This window comes from Anomaloglossus baeobatrachus, chromosome 4 (assembly GCF_048569485.1).
Source record: "Anomaloglossus baeobatrachus isolate aAnoBae1 chromosome 4, aAnoBae1.hap1, whole genome shotgun sequence".
NCBI lineage: Eukaryota > Metazoa > Chordata > Amphibia > Anura > Aromobatidae > Anomaloglossus > Anomaloglossus baeobatrachus.
This window is the reverse complement of record NC_134356.1, coordinates 560,342,125-560,361,736: the sequence shown is the minus strand read 5'-3', so window position 1 is coordinate 560,361,736 and position 19,612 is coordinate 560,342,125. Positions and strand designations below refer to the sequence as shown.

Below are 19,612 nucleotides of genomic sequence, written 5' to 3'. Positions count from 1 at the left end.
ATCCCCTAGACTCACCCACCAAGGAGCCAGAATACCAGGACTGGAGGTGCAGTCACTTCCACAGTCTCTGCAGGCTGCTCCATGTTGTCAAAGCACCATTCCTCCTGCAACAATTTTGAATTTGCCGTGACATCACCGGAAGCACTCCACTTCCGATCCGGGTCACCGGCCACTTGCAGACAGCGCCAGATCAGCCAAGAGCTGCTGCATTCCTACGGAAGCCTCCTCAGCTGCTGACCGCTCCGGCCCCCAGGATCCCAGGAGACACCGACACCAAACCAGGCCATACTCCTCTTACCGGGTGCTGCCAGGAGTCTGCACAGGGAACGCGCTGATGCTGAAAAAGGCCGTGCTCCCACCCCTCCTTGGAGATGGCTATAAAGTTAGTATTTTATCTTCTCCCAGCAGCACCAGGTGCTGTAGGCTTCCCCCCCCAAAGGAAAGGAAACCACTGAAGAATATAGAGAGGCTCCACTTTTTAAAAGATGTAGGTTTCCTGTCCTTTGGGGGTGGGTGGACCACCTCTCCTGAGTGCTGCCTTGGAGAAAGGAAAATTTCTCATTTGTTCATTTACTTTGCATTTTGCTAATTACTATACTTCTATTTTTGAAAGAATTCTTACTTTGAAGCATTTTTTGTCACTCCTTCTTAAACTCTTGTATAGAACTGTGTATCTTTAATTATTCTGTAGGCGAAGACCCCAAAAATAGATATACATAAAATAGCAGAATGCTGTTCTTGTTTATCTCTCCTATGATTTTTTTCTTTTCAAAAAGTGATCAAAAAGTTGGGTACCCTAAAACGGTACAAGTAAAAACTAGTTTGTACCGCACAAAATAAGACTTCACACAACTCTGTTTATGAGTGAATAAAAAAAAGTTATGGCTCTAAGAATAGTTAGCAAAAAAAAGATTTTTTTTAAAGGGAACCTGTCACTAGGTTTTTCTCTGATGAGCTGCAACCACCATTAGTAAGAACTTATATACAGCATCCATAATACTGTATATAAGAGCCCAGAACACACTGTTTTTTACGTTCTACAGAGTGGCCTGGGCGCTTATATACAGCATTCTAGAATACTGTATATAAGCGCCCAGGCCACTCTGTAGAACGTAAAAAACTTCTTTATTATACTTACCTAGGGGGTGCTCCGGTCTGATGGGTGTCGCTGCTCTCGATCTGGCGCCTCTTCCATCTCGTGCAGTCGCTGTCCTCATTCCAAGCCTCGCGTAGATGATGCGTTCTGTGTCATTCACACAAAGGCCGCCACTGTGTTCCTGCGCATGCGCACTTTGATCTGCCTGGCTGAGGGCAGATGAAAGTATTGTAGTATGCATGCGTGGGCGGTCTTTGACCTTTCCTTGTGCCTGTGCATTACAGAAATTTGTTCTACCCTCAGGAGATCAGATCAAAGTGCGCATGCATAGGAGCACAATGGCGACCTTTGTGTGAATGACACAGGACACGTCATCCACACAGGGCTTGGAAGGAGGACGGCGATTGCACAAGGTGCAGGAAGCGCTAGACTGAGAGCAGAGACACCCATCAGATAGGACCGTCCTTTATGTGAGTATAATAATGGTCTTTTTCATGTTATACAGAGCGGCCTGGGCTCTTATATAAAGCATTCTAGAATACTGTATATAAGGGCTCACTGGTGGTGGCCGCAGCTTATAGGGGAAAATCCTGGTGACAGGTTACCTTTAATGTTTTTTTTTTTTTTTTGTTTGTTTTTTTTTTAAAGCAAAAATAGTAAAACAAATAAAAAAAAATAATTATACAATGCTATTATCATATCAAACACCAGAGAAGAAAAAATAGCATGTCAATTATGTTAAATGATCTTCAAAAACAAAAGAAAAACACATCCAGAATTACCGTTTTGGTCACTCCACTAGCAAACAAATATGACAAAAAGGGCCCAAAAAGTGGTTGCAACAAACATGTATTTGTTCCATGTCTTTTTATAGACCGCAATAACCTGCCTGGAATATGTGACTTATTGTGACTTTTATGTTAAGGTTAAGACATTAACCACCTGTGACGCCCCAGGGCTGTGGGATACTCGATCCCGAGCACGTGGTGCGCAGTGTGGGGGACAGTTGTGGTCGGGGCCGATGCCTGGTTCCGTGACCCTGGGGTGTCAGTCCGAATAAAAAGAGGTAAAAAGAAAAGAAAAAGGGAGAAATAAAAATTAAATAGTTTTTCGACTACGCCACTTGCAGTGTGCAGCCAGGTTTTTTGAAGCCGCCGCTGCAGGGTCTTGCTGGGGCTGATTGAGTAGTGCAGCCTAGGTGTTTTGGGCCCTCTGCAACCTAGGCCCCAGCAGTGGATGATGGGGATTGTAGTAGGGAACAGTCAGTGTATGTGTATGGAGGCGATAAGGAAACAGTCCACACCAGTATTGCAGTTTAACTTGCCTTGTCTTTACTTGGTTTCAGTGCTTGGACCCGCTGGTGCCGGTTCCAGGTGTTCCCGCTCCCCTTGTTCTCCATGCCAGTTGTGACCTGGGGTAGCTGACCTCCATGCACTCTCGTTTGTATTGGGCTCCCGTGGTCTAGAGCTTCTTGGGAACCCCCGGTTCTGTCTTGATCTTATTGCAGGCAGCCTGGACTATTTAAGGGGGTCAATCCTTAGTCCCCTCTTCGCTGCTGATGCTTCAGACTCTTTGGTTCGCGATGGACCCTGGAGATCTTCTCACCTGGCAGATTTAACAGTTGACCATAAAGTGTCCCGCTGTCCTAGGGTCTGCACCCCGCCTCGTGCTGAGTCCTGTGAGCCTAGGTTCCACACTTCCACAGGCGTCCCACGGTTCCTGGAGTATTCCACTTCCACAGGTAACCCACGGTCCCTGGAGTCCTGGTTCCTTACTCCACAGTCCCTCCCTTCTGTTACAGCTTTCGGTTGTTACTGCAGGTTTTTCTACACTTTTTTTTCTTTACTTCGCTAATTCACTCCTCTTTCCTTCACTTCCACTGCTCCTAGCTACTCACTAAATGCTTACTCCTGCCAACTTCCCAACTGACCAAGGGCCCCTCCCCTTGCTGGGTCTCTCCCTACAGATTGGGTGGCGACTATCCAATCAATGCCCATCCCTTTTACCTGTTGCTAGGCAGTCTCCCAGTTTGGTGTTGTGGTTGTGTGTGTGGCCTGAAGGTGCTGGTGTGTTGACTGGCAGGAATATTCCGGGGTTTGGGTTTCCACATTCATTTTGTGGCACCTTGTACCTCAGGGGTGCTACACACCCATTTTTCATCATACATGTGCACTGAGTATAAGCCCCAACAGAAAGTGAACAGAGCCGCAGATATTCATCTCTGCAATTCAAACAAATAAATGAATTACCTTAAGGATCCTCCTGTATTATTAGTTCTATAGGAACCTACAAAATGAAAGATGGTATTTAATATTTGTGGGGAAGATGCAGCTGAGAAATATAAAATATTGCACATGAAAATTCTCAAATTGTCAAAATGAAAGGAGCACTTTGAAGATGAGCTCCATAATTATGTAAATTCGTATAAGTATTTCTGAGTAAAAAGCAAAGTAAATTGTGACCAGCCAATAAGCGAGTTCTGATTTTGCTGTATCAGTATGCACTGAGTATGCGCTCAATCATAATGTAAGAGTGAGATAATCAGGACTCTGTGCTAGGAGTCCTGCCTGCTCTTTGCTTAGAAATCCGGCTTCAAGTCATTTAAGCCAATATACAATATATATCTCCCTTTTATCATAACCCGAGCTCAGATCGGGCAGCAGAAATCACAGGTCTACTTTAATCCTTCCCTGTTGTCACTAACTTGCTTTCCTAAAGTAACTACATGCTATATAGAAAGGCTATGTTCACACACACACAGGGAACAAACCATAAATTTGGAGCAGATTTCCAAACTAAAGTACCAAAATGTCAAAGAAAAGGAAATGTCACATACAAAAAGGAAAAAAAAAAAAATACTGTTGCAAACATTAACTGGACTTATCTCAGATTTCACCCTTTGCTATGCATTTAAAAGGGAACGTAACTAGTGATACTTGCTGCCCGATGCATAATTTAATAGCTACCATGGAGCGAGTCGGGCAGGAAACTAGTCGGACAGGCAAATTCCCGCCAGCTTCCAGTTAATCGCTGCCCCGGAGTGAGAGGCTTCTCCCTATATACAAGCAGGGAAGAGAACCCTGAACCAGTTTAAGGCCAGGTACACTACGCCCCAGCACTGACTGACAGACAGCTATGTATTTATGCAGTGCTGGCTGTCAGCTAGTGTCAGACATGGGTACACTGCCCCTTCACTATGTACTGAGCGGTGACTGTAACTTCTCCAGCTATGCCCCTCAGTAGCCAGGCTTTCAGTGTGGATTGAACAGTTTTAGAACGCTATTAATTTTCAGATTAACCCAATGTCTGCGGTTAGAGTTTTTTTGAGATGACAGGTTCCCTTTACATTGTGCTCCCCTTTCCATAGGAGTTATCCTTTTATATTTCACACATTGTGCCCTCACATAAGCTGATGACATACTTTTGGAGGACATTTCAACATTTAAATACAATTTTATTGTTGCCCATTTTCCCTGTAACTGGGGATGGCATATTTACCCCAGCTACAGGGTAAATTCAGCCTCTTTTCTGCAGTACAGAACGGAACTAGGTCTTTGAGGTCTCAGCAGCTCGTTCTGCCTACCTACACTCAGTAATCACTGGGCGCTATTATTGCTTTGTATAGTGTTTGTACAGTGCTTGTTCAGTGATGTATACAGCAATAAGGCAGAAAGGTTAATAAAGCATCTCTGCCTTCTCCATGGGGAGTTTGAGTGTGTCTGATAACCCGCTCCTCACTTTAGTATAATCTCGTGTAGCTGCTTACTCTTCAGCAATGTTCCCAAACCTAATTGCAGAGCCATATGTGCACTTCCCCGACATTTAAAGTCAATAGCTGTCCTAAAGCAGTCAAAAATGTTAACTTCATAAAGCCTTCAGCAGAAAGCTGTGCATGAAACTACTCGGGTGAGCAAAGCTTAAATATCAATCATGGTCATTCAGCAAAAAAAAAAAAAAAAAAAAATGCCTCTGAGTTAAGCAAGTGCAGGGTGAGGCATTAGAAGACAATGGATCTGAAAATGTTTATAATATATTATACAATAACAGTAATTAGTGATTAAACAAATATTTGGAAAGTTACCCATGAACCCAGGCGGAGAGGGCGTAATCAATGACAATCGACTTGAGCCACCTATGATTAACTGGAAATGTAAAAGGGTTTGTTTAATAAAATAGAAATTATATTGAGGAATTGATTTACTATGTGTAGAATATAAATGATTAATATTAGTTATTTACACTTCAACTTACATTTTTTTTTCTGGGTGCGTTAGAAGTTTGGTCCATTAATTCAGCCCTGCTCAGACAAAAATGATAAGGATAACACACACAAAACTTGGTGTAAAACTAAAAGGTGTAACTAAATATCATAACGAAGATGTAATTACATCCAAACCCTAACGCCCAATCTATTACATAATAAAGTAAATTATCCTCTGCCATCTTTAGTTCAATCAGGCACCCATTTAGGGCACATTCTTACAGGGCATTTTCACTGCGGTCATTGTTGTGGATATAGTGCATTTAACCCCTTCAGCCCCCGGGCACTTTCCGTTTTTGCTCCTTTTCTTCCGAGAGCCGTAACTTTTTTATTATTCCGTCAATCTTGCCATATGAGGGCTTGTTTTTTGCGGGACGAGTTGTACTTTTAAATGAAACCATAGGTTTTACCATATATTGTACTGGAAAACAGCAAAACAATTCCAAGTGTGGAAAAACTGCAAAAAAAGTGTCATCGCACAATAGTTTTTGGGATGTTTTATTCACCGTGTTCACTATATGATCAAACTGATGTATCTATGTGATGCCTCAGGTCGGTGCGAGTTTGTAGACACCAAACATGTATAGGTTTACTTGTATCTAAGGGGTTAAAAAAATTCACAAGTTTGTCCAATAAAAGTGGCGCACGTTTTGCGCCATTTTCCGAAACACGTAGCGTTCTTATTTTTTGGGATCTATGGCTCAGTGATGGCTTATTTTTTGCGTCTCGAGCTGACGTTTATAATGGTACCATTTTTGCGCAGATGTTATGTTTTGATCGCCTGTTATTGCATTTTGCGTAAAACTTGCGGCGACCAAAAAACGTAATTTTGGGTGGTGATTTGAACTTTTAGGTTTTTGGTTTTTTTTATTTTTTAAAACTTTACTTTTTTTTTTATTTTACTAGTCCCCCTAGGGGGCTATAGCAATCAGCAATCCGATCGCTATCTGCTGATCACAGCAATACAGCTGTAATCAGCAGATTCAGTCACTTTGGTTTTCCCTCTGCTCTCGACCGAGGGAAAACGAAAGTGAAACATCGTAGCAGCAGGCGTCATCACATGACCCTGTGCTACGATGGCAACCACCGATAGTCATGTGATAACACACGTGACTTCCGGTGGGGGCGGCGGTAAGTAACAAACATGGCCGTGCGCATTTAAATCTTGCTGCCAGACTTTGGCAGCAAGATTTAAGGGGTTAATGGCCGTGGGTGGAAGCGATTCCACCCGCGGCTAGCAGGCACACATGTCAGCTGTTGAAAACAGCTGATATGTGTGCCGATCCACGCCGCCTGCCCGTGGCAGGGGGCGGGGCTTAACAGGACACGATCCTGGACGGATAGATCCGTCCAAGGTCGTGAAGGGGTTAAGCTGCAGTAGCATGTGCAGCATTTATTGACATGCTGTGAATTTCCAATCTATGATGCTGTCAATTTATGCTGCGATTTTTCTTCTGAGAGTGCGAATGAGATTTCCACTGTAATACATAAGTTTTCGACAAGCATGTGATGATCACTAGTGATGAGCGAGCTCTGCCATGCTCAGGTGCTCGGTACTCGTAATGACTGAAACTGAGAAAAATCAACAAACTAACAAAGCTAGTTTATTTAAAATATGACATACAAAAACAGCAGCGTCCAAAACGCGATAAAAATGCATGTAAAAAGCATACACAAAAACGCAATGAAAAAAGTGCAAGAAACCTAATTTAGTTAATTGGGGTAGAAATGCTGCAGAAAATCTTCAAGAACTCATGGCGAGGTATTTACCTCAGTATTTGTAATGAAAAACCAGGAGTGTATCAATCAGAGGAAAAAGTATAATAGAAACACGTCACCACTTCTGTATTTATCACCCACTCCTGGTTTTGGCTTAGAAATATTGATGTATAAAACTCATGAAATACTCAACATGTGAACACGGCCTTATAGTCTATATTAAAAGCTTTCTGCTTCTACTTACTTATTGATGCTGGGAACTTGTGATACAGAAGGAGAATATCTGTCTTCTGAATTGGCTGAAGCACAAACAAAAGGTTGATTTTTCATTATGTAAAAACAAAAAAAAAATCAATGTACATAAAATTATCCTACAGACGACATCAATAACTGTGATTTATTGATCATTACATGGGTGATTTATGCTACCAAAATTAGCAGTTCTGGCAAAAGCATAAATGTTACATCATAAATGTCCCAAAGTAGCACTATGTAAACAGGAACACCAATATAAATATGTAGCAGAACATAAATAATCATATCTATGATTATAAAAAATGTCAAATTTTATTGGACTAAAAACAATAGGACAAAATGTACATAGAATTCCATCAAAACAGAAAAATAATAAAAATACAGTGGGTACGGAGCCTCTTTAAATTTTTCCACTGTTTGTTTAATTGCAGTATTTGGTACATTCAAAAAAGTTCATTTTTTACACTCTGCACCCCATCTTGCCACAACCCCCCCAGAAATGTAGAAAGTTTTGCAAATTTATTAAACAAGAAAAACTGAAATATCACATGGTCATAAGTATTCAGACCCTTTGCTCAGACACTCATATTTAAGTCACATGCTGTGCATTTCCTTGTGATCCTCCTTGAGATGGTTCTACTCCTTCATTGGAGTCCAGCTGTGTTTAATTAAACTGATAGGACTTGTTTTGGAAAGGCACACACCTGTGTATATAAGACCTCACAGCTCACAGTGCATGTCACACCAAATGAGAATCATGAGATCAAAAGGAACTACCCAAGGAGCTCAGAGACAGAATTGTGGCCAGGCACTGATCTGGCCAAGGTTAAAAAATAATTTCTGCTATACTCAAGGCTCCTAAGAGCACAGTGTCCTCTATAATCCTTAAATGTAAGACGTTTGGGACAACCAGAACTCTTCCTAGACCTGGCTATCCAGCCAAGCTGAGCAATCTTGGGAGAAGAGCCTTGGTGAGAGAGGTAAAGAACCCCAAGATCAGTGTGGTTGAGCTCCAGAGATGCAGTAGGGAGATGAGAGAAAGTTCCACAATGTCTTCTATCACTGCAGCCGTCCACCAGTCAGGCCTTTATGGCAGAGTGGACAGAGGGAAGCCTCTCCTCAGTGGAAGACAAATGAATGCCTGCATAGTTTGCAAAACTACACATAAAAGACTCCCAGACTTTGAGAAATAAGATTTTCTGGTCTGATGAGACAAACATAGAACTTTTTGGTGATAATTGTAAGCGGCATGTGTGGAGAAAACCAGGCAATGCTCATCACCTGCCCAATACAATACCAATAGTGAAACATGTTGGTGGCAGCATCATGCTATGGAGGTGTTTTTCAGCTGCAGGGACAGGAAGACTGCTTGCAATTGAAAGAAAGATGAATGTGGCCAAGTACAGAGATATCCAGGAAGAAAACGTCTTTGTGAGTGCTCTGGACCTCAGACTTGCCAAAGGTTCACCTTCCAACAAGACAATGGCCCCAAGCATGGTCACGGTCCGGTCCGTAATTACAGAACAGTATAGGACATGTTCCATAACAACGGAACGGACATATGGCATCCCATGTGCTTTTTTGTAGGATCGGATGCACACGGAAGTGCTTCTGTGTGCCATCCGATCCTACACAAAAGACATTGAAAAGATGGTCTTGTCAGTAGGTCCTCAAAAAAACAGGAACTGAACAGGACAAACAGAACAGTCATCTGAATGAGCCCTATGTGGAAAGATGTCTCTGGACATAAGTATACTATACACAACACATAGGAATAAGCAATAATAAATATATATAGTATAAAAAGTGTAGATGTTGTAGAGTGTTACTCGTATGTCCTGATTAATACCTACCAAAGTGGTGAAAAAGTTCACGCTGGCTATGATTAAAATGTGTCAGAACACAAAGTGCAATGCAATTCCTTGAGTTCAAGGCTGTAAAGACGCAGATTGGTCAAAGTGTTTATTGTGACCTCTGTGCACTACCAAAGGTGCCTACAATGGGCACATCAGCAACGGATGTGGACCATGAAGCAATGGAAGTCCCTAACCATGCCTGATAGATAATCTTTGCATCATGTAGACAGCCAAGTGCGTATGCAATGTCTAGTTGGGGGAAAAGATGGCACCAGAATGCTTTAGAGGAAGATGAGCCAGTGAGCGCTCCGGAGTGAAGAGGCCAATCAAATGAGATTTCCAGGTTTATTATCGCTTTGTGCGCAAATAAAAAAAGATTTACATTGTGGGTCAGACAGACAATCTCCATACAACGTAAAAAGATTTGACGACAACGCGTTTCGGCTAGCTGGTGTAGCCTTTGTCATGAAATAGCTTCAGTTATAATTACTTCTACGAAACGTATAGTGCTGTTGATTTTGTTTTTCAATGAATTAGTGCAATTCTAACACAATCTTAAATAATTATTGTTAATGATTCATTATAACTATATGTATTTATAAGCACATATTCAGAGATTCGTCAACATTTTTTATGTACATTGGTTATATTATATATGTATTATACAATTATATGGCTAATTCCACTGTACATCATGTTTTGTGATTGATAGAAAACGGTCTTTGAATGCTTAAATTTGCTTTAAGATTAAATTTTCAATTCTTAGATCTATAAATTCAATCAAGGAAACAATGGGTTAAATGTGGTTACCTTGGAGGATTACTGAAGGGTTTAAAGTTGATGTTGGATAGAGGCATGTTCACATTGCATGATACAGTTTCAGTTTTAATTACTTGTAGGAAACATGGTTTTGTTGATTTTTTCCAATGAATTAACCCCTTCACGACCGCGGGCAGTAAAATTACGTCCTATTTTAACATGACTTAACGACCAGGGACGTAATTTTACGGCCTAAACTTCATTTGATTGCCGTGGCCATAGCAACGGCTTTCAAATGATGTCCCCTGCTGTTTCTTACAGCAGGGGACCTGCAGGGGACCTTTGCCTGACCCCAGGGGGGTGGCATCGCCACCCCCCATAGGCGATCGATGTGATTGGCTGTTCAAATCTGAACCGCCAACCACATCGTTCGCACTAATTTCGGCAAAAATAATGCCCGAATTAGTGCGATACTGTGAGATCCTGCTATGATCTATTGTATACAATCAAATACATCCGGTGTATCATAAACATATTTCTTACATATGGAAACTCCCAGCAATACAGGAACTCAGAAGAAGCGGAGTCATAATCCAAAATTTATATTAAAAAGGTATAACTTTATTCAATACAAAATTCATACAAATAACACACACAGTAAAAACTGGGGAGATAAGGTGCAAGGAACAGCTACATTACCACAATGAGAGTAGTTGGTGAGTGTAAGGAGATTCCAAATGGCATATAGTGCAAACCACATCCGATACCATTAATATTCATGTAATAGTGCTGCCATCTGGGTTAGCCGGATTTTGAACACCCTGCAGTAACACCAGTAGGCCTGGGAATCCTCCTCCCACCATATAACATAGGCTGCTGTCAGTGTCCCGACAGAACCTGTGACATTAAAGTAAGTATTTATAATATGGTGGTAGAGACATGGATCCCAGTAGCCACATGGAAATATGCCGTAGGTGTGTAGTGAAAGGCAAACACCCAGTACTCAGCACATGTGATAAATCAGTTACATCGGATGTAAAACAAAACTGCACACCAGCCAAATAGAGTGTAAAGTTTATATAAGATTATAAATGCTCACCCATAGTATGAGATGCGGTAGGACTGTCCAGGGGGCCCCGACGCTGCGTTTCGCGTAGGGCTTCCTTGGGGGGCCATGCCTTGATTGTGTGTGCCGGGCTTTTTAAAGCCCTTCATGAATGTGAGATGACCGCCATCTGCGGCGCATGCGCAGCACGAGCGGACACCACGGGCGCATCACTTCCGGCCTCAGAGTGACGTCGCGGGTCAGGGAAATCCCTGGTGACGTCACAAAATCCCGCCCACATCACTCAGAGAGACCTTCCAGGATGTGTTCCAACCGCCGGCTCCCGGCGCGCATGCGCACCAGTCATCTCACATACAAGAAGTAGTCACAAAGTCATGAAGCACGTAAGTATAGGACAAGAGATCGTACATATAGAGTTTCAACAAGGATATAACACAATTACATTTATATGATGTATAAAGAAGAGTAACAATTATTTATAACAATATACATCATAAACAGTTTGTTATTGCTCGAAGCGATGATAACAATGGTTGAAAATGATATGGATCCCATCAGCCTATACAGGAAATAGATAAAAAACAAAAATAAGAATAATTAAAAATAAAGGACTCAAAAAAAGAGCTCAGCATGAATTATAAAAAAGGAGCAAAACTCTGTTGCTCATTAAGACCACCTGGTCTAAGCGTTCCCAAAATGTGGATCCAACGACATTCACGTTGTGCCAGAAGGCGCTTCATATCGCCCCCTCTAGCACCTATCCTAACCTGCTCAATACCACGGACCCGGAATCCAACAGGATCACAGTTATGATGGGCATAGAAGTGCCTCGGTATGGGTTTGAGAAGGGACGGCTCATCAGCGGTGCGTGCTGCCAAGATGTCTCTTACGTGTTCACGTGTGCGAACACGCAGTTACCTAGAGGTGAGACCCACATAGATTAAATTGCAGGTACATGTTGCGTAGTACACCACATAGGTACTGCTGCACGATATAAAATCTATTATTTTAAACTCTCTCGATCCATCCGCCGAATAGAAAACTGTAGATCTCACCATGTTGGAGCATGCACGGCAATCACCGCAAGGATAAAAGCCGACTCTTCTCCCACCCATAGCCCAGGGACTAATCACCTTTGCCACATAGTGGCTTTTGACCAAATGGTCCTTCAAGTTCATACTCCTCCTTGCTGCCATCAGGGGAGATGTGGGTAAAACACCAGCCAACGTTGGCTCAGTGAGCAGAATAGACCAATGTTTCTGTAGAATTTGACGCATCAATTCCCATCGGTGATTATAAGTGGAGATAAAACGGATGGCACCAGGAGACGACTGTCTGGAAATAGGTGTTAAAAGCTCCTAATGCACCTCCTGCTATAGCCCCTCTCCATAAATCTGTCTCTCAAATCTACTGGTGTTACTGCAGGGTGTTCAAAATCCGGCTAACCCAGATGGCAGCACTATTACATGAATATTAATGGTATCGGATGTGGTTTGTACTATATGCCATTTGGAATCTCCTTACACTCACCAACTACTCTCATTGTGGTAATGTAGCTGTTCCTTGCACCTTATCTCCCCAGTTTTTACTGTGTGTTATTTGTATGAATTTTGTATTGAATAAAATTATACCTTTTTAATATAAATTTTGGATTATGACTCCGCTTCTTCTGAGTTCCTATGATCTTTTGTAGCAGCTACAGCAGATCATAGCCGGATCTCTAACATGTCGCCCCCAGCCCCTGCAGCACTGATTGGAGCGATCGTGCTATGACGCGCAATCGATTCAATCAGTGTGCAGTGGGTCTGATCTGCGGGTGGCCGCCCTCCCCAGGCCTGTCCTGGTCTGGGGACCCTCCCCCAACATGTCTGCAGCGTGGAGTGGCTGGTACTTTTGGTACCACGCCACCGCTGCTGCTGCTGCCGCCGCCGCCGCCGCCTCTGATGTCACCGCCGCTCCTGCTCCAATGGTAAGTATTCCGCTCCCTGCGCGCTCCCGTGAAGGCCCCTGCGCGCTCCCGTGAAGGCCCCTGCCCGTGCCCCCCCCGATCTGCCCCCCCTACGCCCTGATCTGCCCCCCCGGCATCCCGATCTGCTACCCGCGCGATCTGCCTGCCTCCTCTGTCATCTCTATTCTGCTTCCAAGGTTCCTTCCTTCTGCCTTTGCTTCTCCGCCCCCTCTGCCCCCCCCCCCCCCCGACGTCCTCTTACCTGCCTTCACGGGTCGTCCGAGGTCTTCACTGGCCCGATCACATCTGCCTCCATCGCTGGGTCCTTCTGCTGATCTGTCCAACGTCCTGCCTGCTGCTGGTGTAAAGCTGTGTATCTCACTGCCTTCTTGTTCGTCTCCAGCTCTTCTGGTCAGTGATCCTCTTGGTACTGTGAGTATAACTTTTTTTTTTTTTCTTGTATCCTGTCCATTTTTACACTTCATCCGTCCGTGCGTCCCGCCAAGCGCTGATCAGGGATGCAGATAACGGATCTTCATCCGTGGTCCGTTTTTGGCGTGACTTTTTTCCGTATTCGCGACGCTTTTTGTATCGCATCCGTCCGTGCGTCCCGCCGAGCGCTGATCAGGGATGCAGATAACGGATCTGCATCCGTGGTCAGTTTTTGGCGTGACTTTTTTTCGTATTCGCGACGCTTTTTGTATCGCATCCGTCCGTGCGTCCCGCCGAGCGCTGATCAGGGATGCAGATAACGGATCTGCATCCGTGGTCAGTTTTTGGCGTGACTTTTTTCCGTATTCGCAACGCTTTTTGTATTGCATCCGTCCGTGCGTCCCGCCGAGCGCTGATCAGGGATGCACATAACGGATCGGCATCCCTGCTCAATTTTTGGCATGACTTTTTTCCGTATTTGCGATGCTTTTTGTATCGCATCCGTCCGTGCGTCCCGCCAAGCGCTGATCAGGGATGCACATAACGGATCGGCATCCCTGCTCAATTTTTGGCATGACTTTTTTCCGTATTTGCGATGCTTTTTGTATCGCATCCGTCCGTGCGTCCCGCCAAGCGCTGATCAGGGATGCACATAACGGATCGGCATCCCTGCTCAATTTTTGGCGTGACTTTTTTCCGTATTTGCGATGCTTTTTGTATCGCATCCGTCCGCGCGTCCCGCCAAGCGCTGATCAGGGATGTACATAACGGATCGGCATCCCTGCTCAATTTTTGGCGTGACTTTTTTCCGTATTTGCGATGCTTTTTGTATCGCATCCGTCCGTGCGTCCCGCCAAGTGCTGATCAGGGATGCACATAACGGATCTGCATCCCTGCTCAATATTTGGCGTGACCTTTTTTTTCCGTATCCCCAACGCTTTTTGTATCTCATCCTACCGTGCCTCCTGCAGCGGCCGATCAGTGCACTGCGTCTGTGCGTTTGAAAAGTCAAATGGCGTTCCTTCTCTTCTGAACCCCACCATGTGCCCAAACAATTACTTTCCACCACATATGAGGTATCTGCGTACTCAGGAAAAATTGCACAATATGTTTTATGGTACATTTTTTCCTGGTACCGATGTAGGTACCGATGTAAAAAAAAAAAAAAGCTACCTGGTTGATACAAAAATTTTGTGGTTAAAAAAAAATAATAATTTTCACGGTTCAACGTTATGAACTTCTGTGGAGCCCCTGGGGGTAAAAGGGGCTCACCAAACATCTAGATAAATTCCTTGAGGGGTCTAGTTCCGAAATGGGGTAATTTGCGGGTGAGCTCCACTGTTTAGGCACCATAGGGGGTCTCCAAACGTGACATGGCGTCCGCTAATGATTCCAACCAATTTTGCTGTCAAATGGCGCTCCTTCTCTTCTGAGCCCCGCCATGCGCCCAAACAATTACTTTCCACCACATATGAGGTATCTGCGTACTCAGGAAAAAATGCACTATAAATTTTATGGTGAATTTTTTGCTGATACCCTTGTGAAAAAAAAGCTACCTAGTTGAAGCAACAGTTTTGTTGTAGAAAATTTTTTTTTTCTTTTCATAGCTCAACGTTATAAACTTCTGTGAAGCCCCCAGGTGTTCAAAGTGCTCACCAAACATGTACAAAAAATATTTGAGGGCTCTAGTTTCCAAAATGGGGTCATTTGTGGGGGAGCTCCATTGTTTAGGCACCTCAGGGGGTCTTCAAACCCGACATGGCGTCCGCTAATGAGTGCAGCTAATTTTGCACTCAAAAATTCAAATGGCGCTCCTTGCCTTCCGACCACTGCCGTGTGTCCAAACATTTGATTTCCACCACATATGAGGTATCTGCGTACTCAGGAGAAAATGCACAATACATTTTATGGTGCATTTTTTCCTGATACCCTTGTGGAAAAAAAAGCTACCTAGTTGAAGCAACCGTTTTGTGGTAAAAAAAAATATGTTTTTCTTTTCACGGCTCAACGTTATAAACTTCTGTGAAGCCCCCAGGTGTTCAAAGTGCTCACCAAACATCTAGAAAAATTATTTGAGGTCTCTAGTTTCCAAAATGGGGTCACTTGTGGGGGAGCTCCATTGTTTAGGCACCTCAGGGGGTCTTCAAACCCGACATGGCGTCCGCTAATGAGTGCAGCTAATTTTGCGTTCAAAAATTCAAATGGCGCTCCTTCCCTTCCGAGCTCCGCTGTGCGCCCAAACAATTGATTTTTACCACATATGAGGTATCAGCGTACTCAGGAGAAAATGCACAATAAATTGTAGGGTGCACTTTTTCTTTTCTCCCTTGTGAAAATGAAAATTTTATGGCTAAAGTAACATTTTTGTGTTAAAAAGTAAAATTTTCATTTTTTCCTTCCACATTGCTTTGGTTCCTGTGAAGCACCTAAAGGGTTAATAAACTTCTTGGATGTGGTTTTGAGCAGAGTGAGGGGTGCAGTTTTTAGAATGGGGTCACTTTTGGGTATTTTCTGTCACCTAGGTCTCTCAAAGTCACTTCAAATGTGATGTGGTCCCTAAAAAAAATTATTTTCTAAATTTTGTTGGAAAAATGAGAAATCGCTGATGACCTTTGACCCCTTCTAACTTCCTAACGAAAAAAAATTTTGTTTCGAAAATTGCGCTGATGTAAAGTAGACAAGTGGGAAAGTTTATTTAGTAACTATTATGTGTGACATATCTCTCAGATTTATGGGCATAAAATTTTAAAGTTTGAAAATTGCGAAATTTTCAAAATTTTTGCAAAATTTCCTAAATTTTCACAAATAAACGCAAAAATTATCGGTTTAAATTTACCACTGACATGAAGTACAATATGTCACGAAGAAACAATCTCAGAATCGCCAGGATCCGTTGAAGCGTTCCAGAGTTATAACCTGTCAAAGTGACACTGGTCAGAATTGCAAAAAATGGCACGGTCATTAGGGTGTTTTAGTGGCCGGGGGTGAAGGGGTTAATGTAATTCCAACACAATCTTGAATATTTATTGTTAATGATTTATAATAACGATATGTATTTATAAGCAAACATGCAGAGATTTGTCAACATTTTTTATGTACATTGGTTATATTATATATGTATTATACAATTATATGGCTAATTCCATTGTAGATTATGTTGTTTTGTGTTTGACAGAAAACTGTTTTTGATTGCATAAATTTGCTTTAAGTTTGTATTTATAGATTTAGGAATTGAAAATTTCATCAAGGAAACAAAGGGTTAAATGAGGCTACCTGGGAGGATTACTGAAGAGTTACACCTGCTTCATCTGGAGTTTGGAGTTTTAAAAAGAATCCTCTTGACTATAGCCTTTACTTGACAAAGGCTATACCAGCTAGCTGAAACACGCTGTTGTGAATTTTTTTTCCTCTGTATGGAGATTGTCTGACACACAATGTAAATCTTTTTATTTGCGCACAAAGCGATAATTAACCTGAAAATCTTATTTGATTGTCCTTGGGAAGTAAAAGAATGGTTGTGCAGCGCTCCGGAGTGAACAGGCCAAAGTTCCCTTCAAAGTCAATTTTAATCAATAGATATTGGAATAATAATAATTTCCACAATTGGCTTTGTTAAAAAAAAAATGTTCCTGTGCGGAGATAATCTTATATATGTGCCCCTGTTATGTACTATGTAATGGCCGTGTCTGAACGTACAGGGACATTGTTACATCCTCCCTGCTGCAGAAGATGTGGTGTGATCAGACAGAGTATACAGATAGCACAGCAAGTGATCATAGCTGATTCTATTTTCCTCACTGTTTTTAAAACATGTTTAATTCAAAGAAAGAAAAAATTGCGATACATGCTCTGTATACTTTCTTACTTCCTACCCTGCACAGGATATGTGCTATGATCAATCCATGCCCCTGTACGGTCAGACACGGCCATTACACAGCACATAGTAGGGACACATATATAAAATTATCTCAGCACAGGAATATTTTTTTTAAACACGTCAAATGTGGAAATTATTATTCTTCCAAGATCTATTGGTTAAAATGAACTTTGCTCATGGGACAACCCCTTCACGACCTTGGACGTATCGGTATGCCAAAGGTCACGTCTGTTCCACTGATGTTTCGTGCACATATCGGCTGACCTGATCAGCTAAAAGGCACTGGTGGTTAAGAAAAATACCAAAAGTGTTGCGCCAAAAGCACAATTCTTTTTTGGACAAATTTCAGAATTTTTTTCACCACTTAAATTTAAAAAATCCAAACCAACAACTATACATGTTTGGTATCTACGAACATGTACTGTTCTGGGGAATCATACTGTGTCAGTTTTACCATATAGTGAACATGGTAAATAAAAAATAAAAAAAAAAATGTAACAACAATAGTCGTGGAATTGTACTTTTTTGGAAAATTTCACTGCACTTGAATTTTTTTCTGTTTTCCAGTACAATATGTGACAGAATGAATGGTGTCATTAAAAAATACATCTCATCCCGCAAAAAACAAACCCTCTAAGTTATGGCTCTTGGCAGAACGGGAGGAAAAAACAAAAACGAAAAATCGCGGGGTGGTGAAGGGAGTAAGGGAAAGTTCAGAGCTGTATTGGCAGCCCAAAGAGGACCTATATAATATTATGTTTTGACTGACCAGTGCATGTATATTTTATATGGTTATTTATGGCTTTGTTGGGAAAGTATAAGAAACATTTGTACCTCTATAATATCTAATACTATTTTTGAGTGTAAGTTACACATCAAAATCGGACACTGAAAGAGTAAGAGTCGCTATAATTTTTATGACATAAATCAATAATATGTGTAAATCAGAAACTTTGTAATATGTCTAAGTAGAAAAATCTACATCTTTCCATTCCTAGGAACTGATCGTGCATTCCCCAAATGATCAATTTATGGGTAAAATCTTTCTCCAGTGGAAACAGATTTTTCCATTACTGAGATAGGAGATAGCAGTTGTTCTTTTATAGGATTCTATAGAGAACTATAACTGTTGTTGGAGGAGAACTTGCAGCAGAATGTCTGTCTCGGCCTCCAGCTCCTCCTCACTTCTCTGCATAGAATTTTAAAACCACCAGCTGTCAGTTTCTTATTTTCATTTGTGTTATTGATTTCTAAACTAAAATGATGTTTACTCTTTAAATTGTACTAGATGAGCAAAGACATTAACCCCTTCACCCCCGGCCACTAAAACACCCTAATGACCTGGCCATTGTTTGCAATTCTGACCAGTGTCACTTTGACAGGTTATAACTCTGGAACGCTTCAACGGATCCTGGCGATTCTGAGACTGTTTTTTCGTGACATATTGTACTTCATGTCAGTGGTAAATTTAGGCCGATATTTTTTGCGTTTATTTGTGAAAATTTAGGAAATTGTGCGAAAAGTTTGAAAATTTCGCAATTTTCAAACTTTGAAAATTTATGCCCATAAATCTGAGAGATATATCACACCAAATAGTTACGAAATAACATTTCCCACTTGTCTACTTTACATCAGCGCAATTTTCGAAAAAAAAAATTTCGAAATATTTTTTTTCGTTAGGAAGTTAGAAGGGGCCAAAGTTAATCAGCAATTTCTAATTTTTCCAACAAAATTTACAAAATAATTTTTTTAGGGACCACATCACATTTGAAGTGACTTTGAGAGGCCGAGGTGACAGAAAATACCCAAAAGTGACCCCATTCTAAAAACTGCACCCCTCACACTGCTCAAAACCACATCCAAGAAGTTTATTAACCCTTTAGGTGCTTCACAGGAACCAAAGCAATGTGGAAGGAAAAAATGAAAATTTTACTTTTTAACACAAAAATGTTACTTTAGCCATAAAATTTTCATTTTTACAAGGGAGAAAAGAGAAAGTGCACCCTACAATTTATTGTGCATTTTCTCCTGAGTACGCTGATACCCCATATGTGGTAAAAATCAATTGTTTGGGTGCACGGCAGAGGTCGAAAGGCAAGGAGCGCCATTTGAATTTTTGAACGCAAAATTAGCTGCACTCATTAGCGGACGCCATGTCAGGTTTGAAGACCCCCTGAGGTGCCTAAACAATGGAGCTCCCCCACAAGTGACCCCATTTTGGAAACTAGAGCCCTCAAATAATTTTTCTAGATGTTTGGTGAGCACTTTGAACACCTGGGGGCTTCAGAAAAGTTTATAAAGTTGAGCTGTGAAAATATTTTTTTTTTTTTTTTTTTTTTACCA

At 41.9% G+C, this 19,612-nt stretch overlaps 1 protein-coding gene across 6 annotated transcripts in view; it reads right to left on the bottom strand.

Moving 5' to 3' along the window:
* LOC142301811 (putative E3 SUMO-protein ligase RNF212) overlaps positions 1-19,612 on the bottom strand; it is a 94,963-nt gene that overhangs the window by 16,056 nt on the left and 59,295 nt on the right. For all 6 annotated transcript variants that reach the window (XM_075342836.1, XM_075342834.1, XM_075342835.1 and 3 more), the window contains 4 exons: positions 7,321-7,375; positions 5,348-5,393; positions 5,178-5,238; positions 3,346-3,382 (listed from right to left, as the gene is read on the bottom strand). In XM_075342836.1, the coding sequence (XP_075198951.1) occupies positions 3,346-3,382; positions 5,178-5,238; positions 5,348-5,393; positions 7,321-7,375 (199 nt within the window). The remainder of the gene's footprint in view (positions 1-3,345; positions 3,383-5,177; positions 5,239-5,347; positions 5,394-7,320; positions 7,376-19,612) is intronic.